This window comes from Neopsephotus bourkii, unplaced genomic scaffold, assembly GCF_033783945.1.
Source record: "Neopsephotus bourkii isolate Nb327-2 ecotype Australia unplaced genomic scaffold, CSIRO-AGI_Nbou_v1 NB_1572, whole genome shotgun sequence".
NCBI lineage: Eukaryota > Metazoa > Chordata > Aves > Psittaciformes > Psittacidae > Neopsephotus > Neopsephotus bourkii.
The window spans coordinates 2,253,783-2,266,217 of NW_026902048.1; the positions used below are offsets into that span (position 1 = coordinate 2,253,783).

A 12,435-nucleotide genomic window follows, 5' to 3' on the forward strand; every position below is an offset into this window, starting at 1 on the left:
TGCTGCTCCTGTGGAGGATGGCCAGGAGTTCTTGAATGGAGGTTGACCCAACCCAGTTTGTGCGGTGGTGATGAGGGGGTGAATCACAGGAGCGGGTTTTCCCTAAAGGCTGGTTATTCCAGTTTAAAAACACACTTCCAGACAACTCCAAGGCAGGGCAGAAAGTGAGCACAACCTCCTGTCCCATCAGCCCCTGTAGGAATCTTTGTCTTGTCTGTTTGGTCCACGTATTGATGTAAGGATCCACGGTGGGTTCTGGGTGTTATCCCCGACTGTCCTGTCTAGAGTCAATGTGGTCAAGGAATGGCGGAGCATCACGAGGGAGGGGAAACGGGAATCTCTTGCAGCAAAGCGACCAACAGGAGATCCCTGAGGAGAATCTCCTCCACCGAGCGTGCTGCACCCGATGGCATCGCTGTGTGCAGTCGGGTTGGTGGTGTTACTGGGAACAATTCCGACGTTGGATTCACTAGGTTTGCTTTGGGACTGTGTTTTTTCCTGTATCGGATAGACCGTTAATTTATTTAATATCCATTGGTTTAGGTTCTTGACCTCTCCTTGAATATCTGTTAGCCATTTTAATATTTTATATATATATATATGTGTGTGTAAATATATATATATATATTAGGAATGTATTGCATCTTCTCACTGATAAGGTAGTGTACATCAGACTTGCAGTAAATGATCTCCAAAGATTACTTTCTACAATATTTTTTCATGAATCTTTTTTTCTTTTTTCCCCCCCAAAAATCTGTTCTTCGATGTTTTTTGGAATGACTGCAGTAAGCTTAGGAATTGCTTTGGGATTCTAAGAGGAACTGGGGATGGGGAGGCCGAACACAAGGGAAGTGCGGTCCCTTGTGAGCGAACACCTAGCAAGGTAAGAGAAAACACACAAAGTGCCTTAAAGGGAACCCTTTACCTGAGACTTAGTGGGTGGACACTGGCATTGCAGCAGATGCTCTGTTGGGACCTGCCTCTAAATACCTGGCTCAGCTGAAACAAGAGCTAGAAACCAGCAAACGAGTCTATTTTTCTATGGTATCCTCCATGACCATCTTGTGTCATTGCTCTCAGCTCCTGCTCTTTGGGAAGTGGAGACCAGGGAAGGACCAGAGAGGAACGGATGCTTAGGTCATTGCCGTGTTTGAAGGGATCTTGTGGAGTAATTGCTATTCCAGTAGAAGAAATAACCATTGTTTACACGTGTATGGACTATGAACTGCAACTAGGGTAGAGTCGATGTCTTATAACGTTCATCGTTTCGGGTGACAGTCCCAAGGATGTAGGTACTTGGATGGAGTCAGTGCATGGAAAAAGCTTTTCTTTTCTTTCCTTTTTTTTTTTTTCCCCTTTTTCTTTTATTTTCTTTCCTTTTTTTTAAGAAGAATTTGCTTCTAAGATGCAATAAAGAGTTTTTATTTGCAACCAGAGCTCCTCCTGTCCCTGTGTGTCCGTTCAGCGCAGGCAGAGCCAGGGCGCCGGGGGGAGCAAGGCCAGGGGAGAGCAGCTCCCTCCGACAACGGGCTCTGACCTCCGTGCTGGGCTCTGGCCTGCAGAAGACTTCCCACCACGTCCCTTGGCTCTGGTTCATCAGACGCTGGTGCTGGCTCCTGTGCTGTGAGCTGGGGCTCGTCTGCAGCGAGGGGTTGGAGCTCTCCCTGGGGAGAGAAGCGCTTCTGCTGTCCGAGAACATCCTTCACTGCACCTTCAAACTGCATCCAGTGACAGGGCTGAGGAATCCCATAGGGGTTTGTGTCCAAAACACAGCACAAACCATCACGGTGTCGAGCACTTTTAACAGCTCTGCCAGTTTGATCCGCTCTGCAGTATCGGGGTGAGGCTTCTCTGTGTAAGTCCCAACGCAGGGTTATTGGGGTTACAGAAGCGTTTCTTCACGCAGGGACAAGGAGCAGAAAAGCAACAATTTGTGTCTGCAGAGAAGAGCTTGAAGAGTACAAACCCTGAGGAACTGCACTGAAAGACGGGGAAGCAAACCCTTACTTGCAGTGTATTTATCAACACCTATGGTGGTGTAAGGGCTTTTTTAGCCCCCTAACAGCTGGTAAAAGCCCAATGCATGTAAATGGAAGGAGCTGTTTAATGAAGAGCACCCATCCGGCTCTGGGGCTTTGTCCTCAGTCACCACAGCTCTGGTTCTGTTACCAAACCTGTCCAGGCAGCACCACAGGGGGGTTCTGCACAGAGCTCTCTCGCAGCCCCGCATCGGAACCGAGCACAGGTTTGAAGGGCCTGCAGCTTGGGAGGGATGCATTTTGAGGTGAGGTTTCTGCTTGTATCTGCCTCGGGTAAAGTCCGAGCTCACAAACCCCATTTTGTGCTAAACCAGGCAGATTTGGGTGCCCGAGTTGGAAGAGCTTGACCGGGTGCAAGCCATCGGCCGGCAAGCGCGACAAAGCCTTTCTGGGGCTGGAGCCTTCCATTGGCACTTCAGTGCTGCTGGAGGGCTCAGGGGGAGTTTGCTGCATGCCAAGGAGCTGGCCTGGAGACTTTGCCTCACATCCATTGGGTTTTCCCATTGGGTTTTCCCAATGGATGAGGAGATGAGGTGGTGCCTGCCTGCGACTGGAGCACTGTGACCCAGAGGCTTTCTCCGGGGTTGGCTCCGTGGTGCGGTGCTTCTCTCCATTAAAGCCATTGACAACACCGGGCACTCCTTGCTCAGGAGGTAGCAGGGCTCAGGCGCTGTGCTGCTCATGGGGTGCTCACAGCAACACTGCCCATGCAGGGCTCTCCAGCCCCTTCCACCCATGGATTCCAACCCTTCCGGCTGCCCACGGGTGCAAGCTCTGGAGGACAAAGCTCGGGAATGCTTCACCATTCCCATCTTCCCGGGGCTCATGGTGAGCGGTGGGGTTGGACAGGGGGGTTCTCACCCATGGAGGCTCCTTGTTCTGCTGGCCTGCAGGAGGGGCATGAAGCCAGTCAAGGGCCTTCCTCCTGGTTAGGATGTCTATGGGGCGGGTTGGAGGCCTGCTCACCCCATGGGCTGTCAGGGGAACGGCCAGAATCCACTGTGGGGCTCAAGGAGGGCACCTCGCGCTTGGCTCTTTGCTCACCACTCACTGCAGTTCGATTGCGCGTGAGGCTTCAGGGAGAGGCAAGGAGGGAGCTGGCTTTATTCCCTGTTCTCTGAAGCATTCCCCTCCCAGCAGCTCAAGGATCCATCATGGACAATGAAGCAAAGGAGATGGAAAGGGGCTGGGGAAGGGGGCAGGGTCCTGCCAGTGAGCACCGTGCGCCAGGCGCAGATGGGCCAGGTCCCACCATGTTCCTCCTCCTCCTCCTCCTCCTCTGCTCCGGGATGTGGTGAGAGCTGGGCCCTGCACTGAGGCCTGCTCCAAGTGGACGTTTCCATAGCAGCTCTGTGCTCCCAGTGCCGGTTACTGCCCTGGGTTTTGGTCCCAGCTGGTGTTCAGGGCCAGCCCCTCCATGGGCCATGGGCATCCCTGAGGCCATCCCGGCCACCATAGCCAGCACATTGCGCAGCCACATCCCATGAGGGCTCCTTCCCCATCCCTTCACTGCCTCCCTCCCACCCGGCTGCTGCTGCCAGAAGCACTCGTGTTCCTCACATCCAGACTGCTGCGGCACCTTCCCAAGCGCAGGAACCGTGTCCGCAGCCATCCCAAGCTCCCAAAGCCACCTCCCGGCTCTCCTCCAGCCCAGGAATCTCCTTTAGCATCACCTTTATTGAACTAACATCAAACAACCCCCGCAGATCCAGCGCTGCGTTTGCTGTCACACCTCAATTCAATCAAACCCCTTACCTTTAATAGATCTGAATCACCTCCCGCGTTCCAGCGTGCTGGAATTGAGCATCCTGGACATCGGGGCTGCCGGGAGACCTTTGCTGTGCTTCTCACTGACTGCGTGAGGAAAGGGACACGCAAGGTAACGGCACCTTTGGCTTTATTGACTGCTCAGTAGAGGGCTCACGGGCAGGGGAAGGGGTTGGCTCCGTGCTTTGGGAGTGAAAGGCGGAGCTGGGGCAGGACCAGGATGGCCCCAGGGGACCCGAATGGCTGCAGATGGGCAGCTCCTGGGGCAGGTCCGTGCCCTGCTCGGGTACCCACTGCCAGGATCGCTGTGCTGTGACCCCCGGTGCTGAGCACAGCCCCATCCCCATGGGCCATGGAGCTGCCCGATGGCTCCGGCTGCCTCCCAAGGCCCCAGAAGCTGGGTACAGACAAGGCGCAGGGCAGGTTTTCTGGTTCTGGTGGAATTGGGCCCAATTTCCACTCCTGTCCTCACTCAGGGCCCCGCTCGCTGCAGCCGTAAGGGCTGGACCACAGCACGGTGGCCATCAAACGGAGCCCCTTTTCCAGAGGTTCAGCCCAATGGGTCCCCTGAGGAAGGTTCACTGGAGCCGGGAGATGGTGCTGAGGTGTTCAATAGCTCAGAAACGAGCCCAAATGCAGTGCCCAGGCCCTGGCAGAGCAGCATCCTCCTGCCTGTGGCAGTTCCAAGCCAGGGCCCTTGTGCCCATGAAGCCACTGAGGCCGATGGTGCTGCGGGGCCGGGGTGAGCCGGGGACAGCCCGAAATAGCCACGGTATTTCCTGTCCTTCGAAGCCTGCTCACAGAGAGCCCATTTCCTGCAGCCCAGCGGCAGCAGCACACGGAGCAGCCCCCGCTGCAGGCACCTCGCACCTGAGGCCCCTGGGAAGGGTCAGGCTGAGCCCTGCTGGGACCCGGGCTTGGGCCATGGCCGTCGTTCTTCATCCCCCAGCAAAGACAGAGCCAAACCCAGGCCGTGATCAGGGTGCAGGTGGTCACCGGTTGCTTTAATCTCATCTCAGAGCATCCGTTCCCCTCCCTGAGCCCTCTGCCTGTGCTCCCGCTGCTCCACGATGGGCTGGGGGATGAAACGGAGCTGTTTTCTCTCCTCAGCTGAAGGAATACCCACCCCACCCCTGGCCCCTGCCCTGGATTGGGTCTGGAAGCTGAAGGCGCTTCCTGCTTCTAGCCTTGACTCCAGCCCTTTCCACAGGGATCATGGTGATACCCCTGGCCTGGACCTGCTGCAGTGCAGGAGGGAAGGCTGGGAGCGAGCATTGGAATCACACCTGAACTGGCAGGGGTTTGATGGTGGTGTTAACTGCTGTTTAGTTTTGCCCCTGAGGCTTCATCCTGCAGCGTTAATGGAGCCCTGACTCCACCGAGTTCCATAGCAGCACTCCGGCTCTGTCACCCTTGGGATCCAGCTCCGTCCCTGGGATGCTCAGGACACGGTTCCTGCCCATCCTGCAGCAGGGACCTCACGCCTCCCCCCTCCTCTCATGCAGGGCCCTGGAACCCAGCCTGCAGCCCCTCTGCTCCCCCCACAAGCACCCTGACCTGGCTGGGGAGCGGTGCTCAGGGCAGGGATGTTCTGGTGTGGCTGGGGAAGGTGCGTGCCGTGTCCATGCCGTGTCCATGCCGTGTCCGTGCCGTGTCCGTGCCGTGTCCGTGCCGTGTCCGTGCCGTGTCCGTGCCGTGTCCGTGCACAGCAGCAGCTCCCTGCAGGCAGCAGTGAGTGGAACAAGGCCCCTTTTGTGACCACAGCCCCACTGTGGCTGGGGAAGCCATGCAGGGCCCAAGCTGTGCTGCTCCAGGGAGAGGATGAGGAATGGCTGTGGTGATTCCAGAGTCTTCCCAAAGAAAACCTGCAAGGCTGAGCGAAGGCCAGGTTGGACACAGGGGCTTGGAGCAAGCTGCTCCAGTGGAAGGGGTCCCTGCCCGTGGCAGGGGTTGGAGCTGGAAGAGCTTTAAGTTCCCTTCCAACCCAAACCAGTCTGGGACTCCGTGATGCAGCGGCCGCTGGAGGAGCTGTAGGGGATGGAGACAAGGCCAATAAAGAGTGCCACCAGTGCCGTGCCAGTGTGGGGAGGAACGGGTTTATTTCAAGATACGCTCGTGTTTCTGAGGGAGGGATCGTAGCAGCCTGCACCAGAACTGTGAACCAGAGCGTGACCCTGCCCCTCGGCCTTGGCCAGCCTTGCCGATGCTCACACGGGTGTCTCGGGATAGAAAAGAAGAAGGTCCAAAATGGAACTGTACACCTTTACACAGGGGGCTCAGCCAGGCCCCCTTTATACACTGCTGTACATGCTTGGGATAACTGAGTGCAAGTGTAGTCAGAGCCAATACATCATCCCAGGCTAATGAAGGGAAGCTGCACAGATACACGGGCAAATGAAGCTTATTGCATTCCCGACACTCCCAAGTGCATTCACCAAGAGGAGTGGAGCAAAGGCAGTTTTCAAACCCTCCTGGTTAAAGGGGTCCCTGTCTCACACCAGCGAGCATCTCCCCAACCGAGGGACTTGGCTTTGCATCGGCTCTATGTCCAATGGGCTCTGCACCAGTGCTGTTAACCAGCTCGCTCACATCCCGAGGCTGTGCAGGATCACTGGCAGCTGGTCTGAGGCTCTCACAGTAGCACTGTGCCACAGCAGCCTTCAGGAACCAGCCAAAGCTCATCCATCACTGGGGCTTACACCCAGGTGTCTCTGCACAGCAGCCACAACGGGGGCCGCACCTGAAGCAGCCTCTCACACACAAGCAGGGATGGGGGCAGCAGCTCCACAGTGCTTCCAATGGGATGCATTGTCCCATGGAGTGGGACGCATTGTCCCATGGAGCGGGATGCATTGCCCCACGGAGCGGGATGCATTGTCCCATGGAGAGGGATGCATTGTCCCATGGAGCGGGATGCATTGCCCCACGGAGCGGGATGCATTGCCCCACGGAGCGGGATGCATTGTCTCATGGAGAGGGATGCATTGTCCCACAGAGCGGGATGCATTGCCCCATGGAGAGGGATGCATTGTCCCACGGAGAGGGATGCATTGTCCCACGGAGAGGGATGCATTGTCCCATGGAGTGGGATGCATTGTCCCATGGAGTGGGATGCATTGTCCCATGGAGTGGGATGCATTGTCCCATGGAGTGGGATGCATTGCCCCATGGAGAGGGATGCATTGTCCCATGGAGTGGGATGCATTGTCCCACGGTGAGCCGCACTGCCGGCCAGCAGGCAGTGAGGACCACAACATGCTCAGGCTCCCAGGAAGAGCCCCCTGGGGGTACCGGGGCTCTCCCGGCTGACAACAGACACCATAAAGCAGCAGCAGCAGCAGCAGCAGCAGCAGCCAGGGCATGCTGAAGGTGAGGAAGGAGTTTAAAATGGGGAAGAAGAAACTGTAGGAGAGGCACGTCCACCTCCTGCTCTCCATTACTGCAGGGGAGCGTGCGATGGAGCAAGAGAGCAGAGAGGCGGCTCCACTCACACTGGCCCCTTCCATCCCCAAAGCCCTGATGGGGCTCCAGCCACGGGAACCCCACAGTGGTCCTTAGCAGCAAACCATTCCCATGCTCCCACCCCTCGTCCCTTGCCTCTCGGGGCTGTGTCTCGCAGTCCAGGCACACTTGGAGCAGGATGCTCCCATCGAGCCCCGGCTCCCGGCGCCGCAGGCACTACCTCCTCTTCCTCATGCAGGTTTCGAGCCTTCCCAGCTCTTCGTAGGCCTGGTAGAAGATGTCAAAGTCCCTGGCGCTCCAGCCCCTCCAGACAGCCAGGCACCGCTCCGTGGTTTCGTTCTGGAAGCAGCACACAACCGTGTCCTTCGCTATGAGAGCAGCATCCACCAGCGCCCTGCACAAGGAAGGACAGAGCAGAGAAGGGCATCAGAGCTCTGCCAGCAAAGCGCATCACTGTCATGGGGTAAGGCATTGACTCACACGCTTCCCCTTCCAGCTACTGAATCTCTTTATAAGCTACAAATCCATGAGAAAGGGGAATGTAACAAAGAGAGGGATCAGAAACCATGGCAAAGGCAGAAGCAAGCAGCTCAGTGATGTGGGAAAGGGTTTCTAAAGGGTGCCCACACATGCTGGTGGGTGCTCGTCTGCGGACGTTCTGAGGTTGCCCTCAATCCAGACTCTTTCTCCTGCTGCCAGCTGGGCATTTTGAATACAGCTCCATCACGGCACAGCTACAGGCTGCCAACAGCTTCCCCAGCCTGTGGGAGTGGGATGGAGCCCAGCCCGCAGGCATGGCTGGGGCAACAGCACACGGATCCACAAGGCTGCTGCAGGAGTCCTGTGTGACAGCATCACACTGCGTGTGCTTCCCTTCCCGGTGCCTGAGCGAGTTCCCTGCTCAGACAGCAGCAGCTGCCCTGCAGATACCCCACGGGGATGAGGCCTGGCAGAAGGTGATGCTTTTGTCCCTGCAGGGTTCAGGGTTCTTCCCTGTGAGGGTGCTGAGGCGCTGGCACAGGGTGCCCAGAGAAGCTGTGGCTGCCCCATCCCTGGCAGTGCTCAAGGCCAGGGTGGACACAGGGGCTTGGAGCAAGCTGCTCCAGTGGAAGGGGTCCCTGCCAGTGGCAGGGGTTGGAGCTGGATGGGCTTTAAGGCCCCTTCCAACACAAACCAGTCTGGGATTCTGTGATTCTACAACAGGAGTTCAGCCCTTGCTGGCCTCTATCTACTGCTCTGACAGCAGATGGGGGAAGACTGGCCCCAAACTGAGGCCCCAGATGGGGGGAACTGGCAACAAGGGTTGTCCCTGGCAGCTGTTTCTATCACAAACTGCCCCTAAAGAAGCACCTCCCCACCCTGCCCTGCCCTTGGAGGAGGCTGCACTGTTGGTCTTTATCCTGCTGGTTAAACAGGGTGAGTCAGTGGCCATCGTGCCTGGACCAGCCGGGCAGCAAAGCAGGGCAAGCCTGAGGTGTCCGCATTGCTTCGCCTCAACTCCACACCTGATGTGGGTAAAGCAAAATCACCCTAAAGATTACCCGTGAGCAACAGAGGTGATGCCCTACTCCCAGCTAGCTGGTAAGGACACTCACACTGAAAGCAAAGGGAATGGCAGGAGAGCTTTGATCTCTGGCTGTTTGCCTAGTGGTAATAAATGAGAATGTATAATCCCTCGCAATCCTTAACCTCCATTTGTCTGGACATAGACAGCACAACCCCAGACTGGTATTAAAGTGATCAGCAGGAACACCCCCATCTCTCCAGCAGCCATTTATTTGCTTGGACCCTTGTTCACTGTATGAAACATTGCAGTTAATGTATGTAACTGCTCCCCCCTGTGCTCCAGGAGCCTGCCCCCGGCCCGTCACTGCCGCCAGCACAAAGGTGCTCATTTAGAGCCAGAACATCAACCTGACCCACGTGAATGCAGCCACAGACAAGCACCGTGCTCTGCATAAATACCCCTCTTGTTCTGAGCGCAGGGCCTCGGGCTGCCAAGCTCCACTGCTCCTCTGCCAGGTGCCCTCAGAGCCCCGGGGCCCAGCACCAGGCAGGATCAGACCAGCGTTCACTGCATTGTGCACGATGGGCCCGTCTCTCTCGTTATGGGGTGCTTGGTCTCTGTGCCTCTTGGAGACCAGGCTGTGGTCACGGTGCCTTCCCCTCACCTATATCATGCTCTAAGAGCAAGCACACGCCTTGATGTGCAACCACCACCTGCATCTCCTCTGTCTGGGACCTTCTCAGACACAGCTGGAAGCCAAGAGGAAGCTCACAGGAGCCTGCAGAGCCACTTTCTGCCACCCAGTGCCCTTGTGCCCCTGGGGCAATGGGCACTGCCCCATCATGCTCACCCATAGGGAGCCAGCTCCCCAGCCTTCAGCACGGCGATCACTCTGCCCCGCTGGGTGCCCGATTCCTTCTCCAGCCCGATAACGATGATATCCCCTCCTCTCCTGGAACAGAAACAAGGGAGATGTCACACGTATTCCACAATGGGAACTGCTGAGGAAGATCTGTGCTGGGTACCCATCCTCTGCTGCAACTCCTCCTGCAGTCATACAGCATTCTGCAGGGAAAGGGGTGCTCTGATGCCATTGAGGTGCATCTGGAATCCACTACAGTGAGAGCCCCCAGGCCAGGCCAAACCAGATTCCCAGTGGTTTCCATCAGCTCGACAAAAGACAAGAGGATTTGCAAGGCTGTGTGTGAGCAAGGAAGCTGCCTGCTGGTTTTTGTCACCTCAGTAGCTGAGGAACCACAGCTTCGAGTCTGACCCTGACCACCCACCTTCTCACTCTGCTGAAATCAGTCTGGCACGACCCGAGCTGTGGCCATGCTGCTCAACACCAAACAGCTTTAAAAAGGGGTAGAAAACCGATGTAACATTGTACTGGGAGCAAAGTGTCTTGGTTATTTAGTCCAGGTGAATGATGCTGGGAATGCAGAAGCTCCTGAGTTAGCCTGGGATAATCTCACATTCAGCCCAGCAGGGGTTTTGATGCAGTTCTTTGATAAGTGACCTGCTTACCTGGGGATCCATATGAGGTCTTTTACTGGAAGGATCTTGACAGCTTGGAGGTGCTGCTGCATGTTGTCCCCCAAAGGCACAGCATCGTGATCCAGGGAAGCCTTCAGCTCATGGAATTTGCCAGACTCCTCAAAATCAATGGAGAGGAGTGCACTGGAGGGGCTCGTGGGTGAGCTGGGCAGGCTGGAGGGGCACTGGGTGACCCTGTTAGGAGGCGAGGAGGAGTAGGAAGACACAGAGCAATAATCGGTGAGCGAGTCCTGGTGGTTGAGGATCTGGGTGCCACCCTCCGGGCTGTACAGGATGCTCACGTCCGCCAGCGGGCTGCTCTCCATCGCTCTGTGGTTGATGGGTGCTGTAGCTGGGATGGGTGCTGAGGGCTGCTGGATTGTGAACATGTCCCTGAGGGGGCTGCAGTCCCCGCAGAAGTACCGTGCACAGAGCTGGTAGGTGGCAACGTGAAACATCACCAGGAAGTTGCTTTTCTCGTCCAGGCACCACACCACCTCCTCGCCGTGGCACTCGGAGTTGCAGGCGATGGATGTGATGACCGAGGGCGGGCTGAAGGGCTCCAGCCTCCTGCTGATCTCCATCGAGGCGCAGTCTATGATGAGGATGCCGGGGCCGTTGCTGTACCAGACCTCGGCCCCGCTGCTGGCGATCTCCATGGCCCTCACGGGGTACGGGTTCTGCCGGGGGTCGTCGTCAGGAATGCTGAATTTGGACCTGTTTGCCGTGTGGGAGCACAGGTAGGAGCAGCTGTCCCCTGGGATGCCCTGGGACACTGAGAACACTGCTACGAGTCCATCCGACAAACCAGCCAGCACCACGTACGAGTTCTGCAAGGAAGAGACAGCAGAATGGCCATTGGATTCTTTACTTCTCTGCAATCATAGAACGGTTTGGGTTGGAAAGGACCCTAAGGCCATCCAGTTCCAACCCCTTGCTGTGAGCAGGGACACCTCACACTAGACCGTGTTGCCCAAGGCCTGTCCAACCTGGCCTTGAACACTGCCAGGGGTGAAGCATTCACTACAAGAGCTTTCAGCCCCAAAGGCTCTGGCTGCCTCTCTCAGCTCTACAAGTACACCAGTAACTTACCCAATTCACTCAGTGATAACAGCAACGTAAAACGAAGTCATTACATAGAAGCTGCTGCAGAGCCATACTCCTCTCACCCAGTATTACCTCTTTATTGGCAAGGGAGGACAGACAGACCTGGCAGTCTGCCCCAAAGGTTAACAAATTCAAGCTGGAGTATGTTCAGAGACAGCCATCGTGATCCTATGAACCCAGCTGTAGAAACCCGGCTCATTTCCAACAAGGAGTAAAAGCTACTGCTATCAGTGTAGGCAGGAGAGGAACAGAAGGAACGCAGCAGAAAAGGAAAGAGAGGGAGGCAAACAGGAGCACACAGTGATGGCTCTGCCTCCGATGTCTGCTGCTTTGACAGCCCTGCTCCTCCTGGGGACACCCTCTGGGATCCTGACAGCTCACAGAGACCCCAGCGAAAGGCACAGAAGCAGCAGCACTTCAGCAAAGCGGATTCCAAGTGCCATGAACAAACCTGCAGGTGGCTAAAACCCTGCCCCTAACTGTACAGATGTGCTGGCTGCAGGAGCCATGGCTCCGTGCTGCTCTGCAGCCCCGCTCCAGTGGATGCTGTCACGTCCCATGGACGGGAGCCGGTGAGGAGGACACGGCTCACGGGGTCTCCGACTCCTCCAGCTCATCCCAGCCCTGCAAATGCTGTTAAACAGACTGGGAAATGAATCTCTCAGGAGTAAAACTCCCCATGACCTTGGGTCTGTACCAGGAACTCCCCCATCTGCGAGGCAGATAAAACAATACCCACCTCAAAGGCTTTTCCATTTCCTCCCTGTGGAGCAATAAATTCTACATAAAGACCCTTTGCCCAGGGCTTTTTTGCTGTTGTTACAAGCTGGTTGGACTGAGCGAGGCAAAGTGAACAAACCAGACAGCACCACCAGCTGAATGACACAAGCTCACCCCTCTGCAGCCAGACAGCCTGCGGACGCAGCATCACCTCTTGCTGCTCGTAAATTAAGGGAAAACCTGTGTCTTTCCAGGGATCTTGGCTGTGCCAGAAATGGAAGACAGCTCCCAGGCTGC

General features: G+C 56.4%; 1 protein-coding gene across 3 annotated transcripts in view; it reads right to left on the bottom strand.

Moving 5' to 3' along the window:
* Positions 1-6,990: 6,990 nt before the first annotated feature.
* Positions 6,991-12,435, bottom strand: part of LRRK1 (leucine rich repeat kinase 1) — a 76,826-nt gene continuing 71,381 nt past the window's right edge. For all 3 annotated transcript variants that reach the window (XM_061371227.1, XM_061371228.1, XM_061371229.1), the window contains 3 exons: positions 10,303-11,141; positions 9,626-9,727; positions 6,991-7,662 (listed from right to left, as the gene is read on the bottom strand). In XM_061371227.1, coding sequence (XP_061227211.1) covers positions 7,485-7,662; positions 9,626-9,727; positions 10,303-11,141 — 1,119 coding nt within the window. In that variant the 3' untranslated portion in view covers positions 6,991-7,484. The remainder of the gene's footprint in view (positions 7,663-9,625; positions 9,728-10,302; positions 11,142-12,435) is intronic.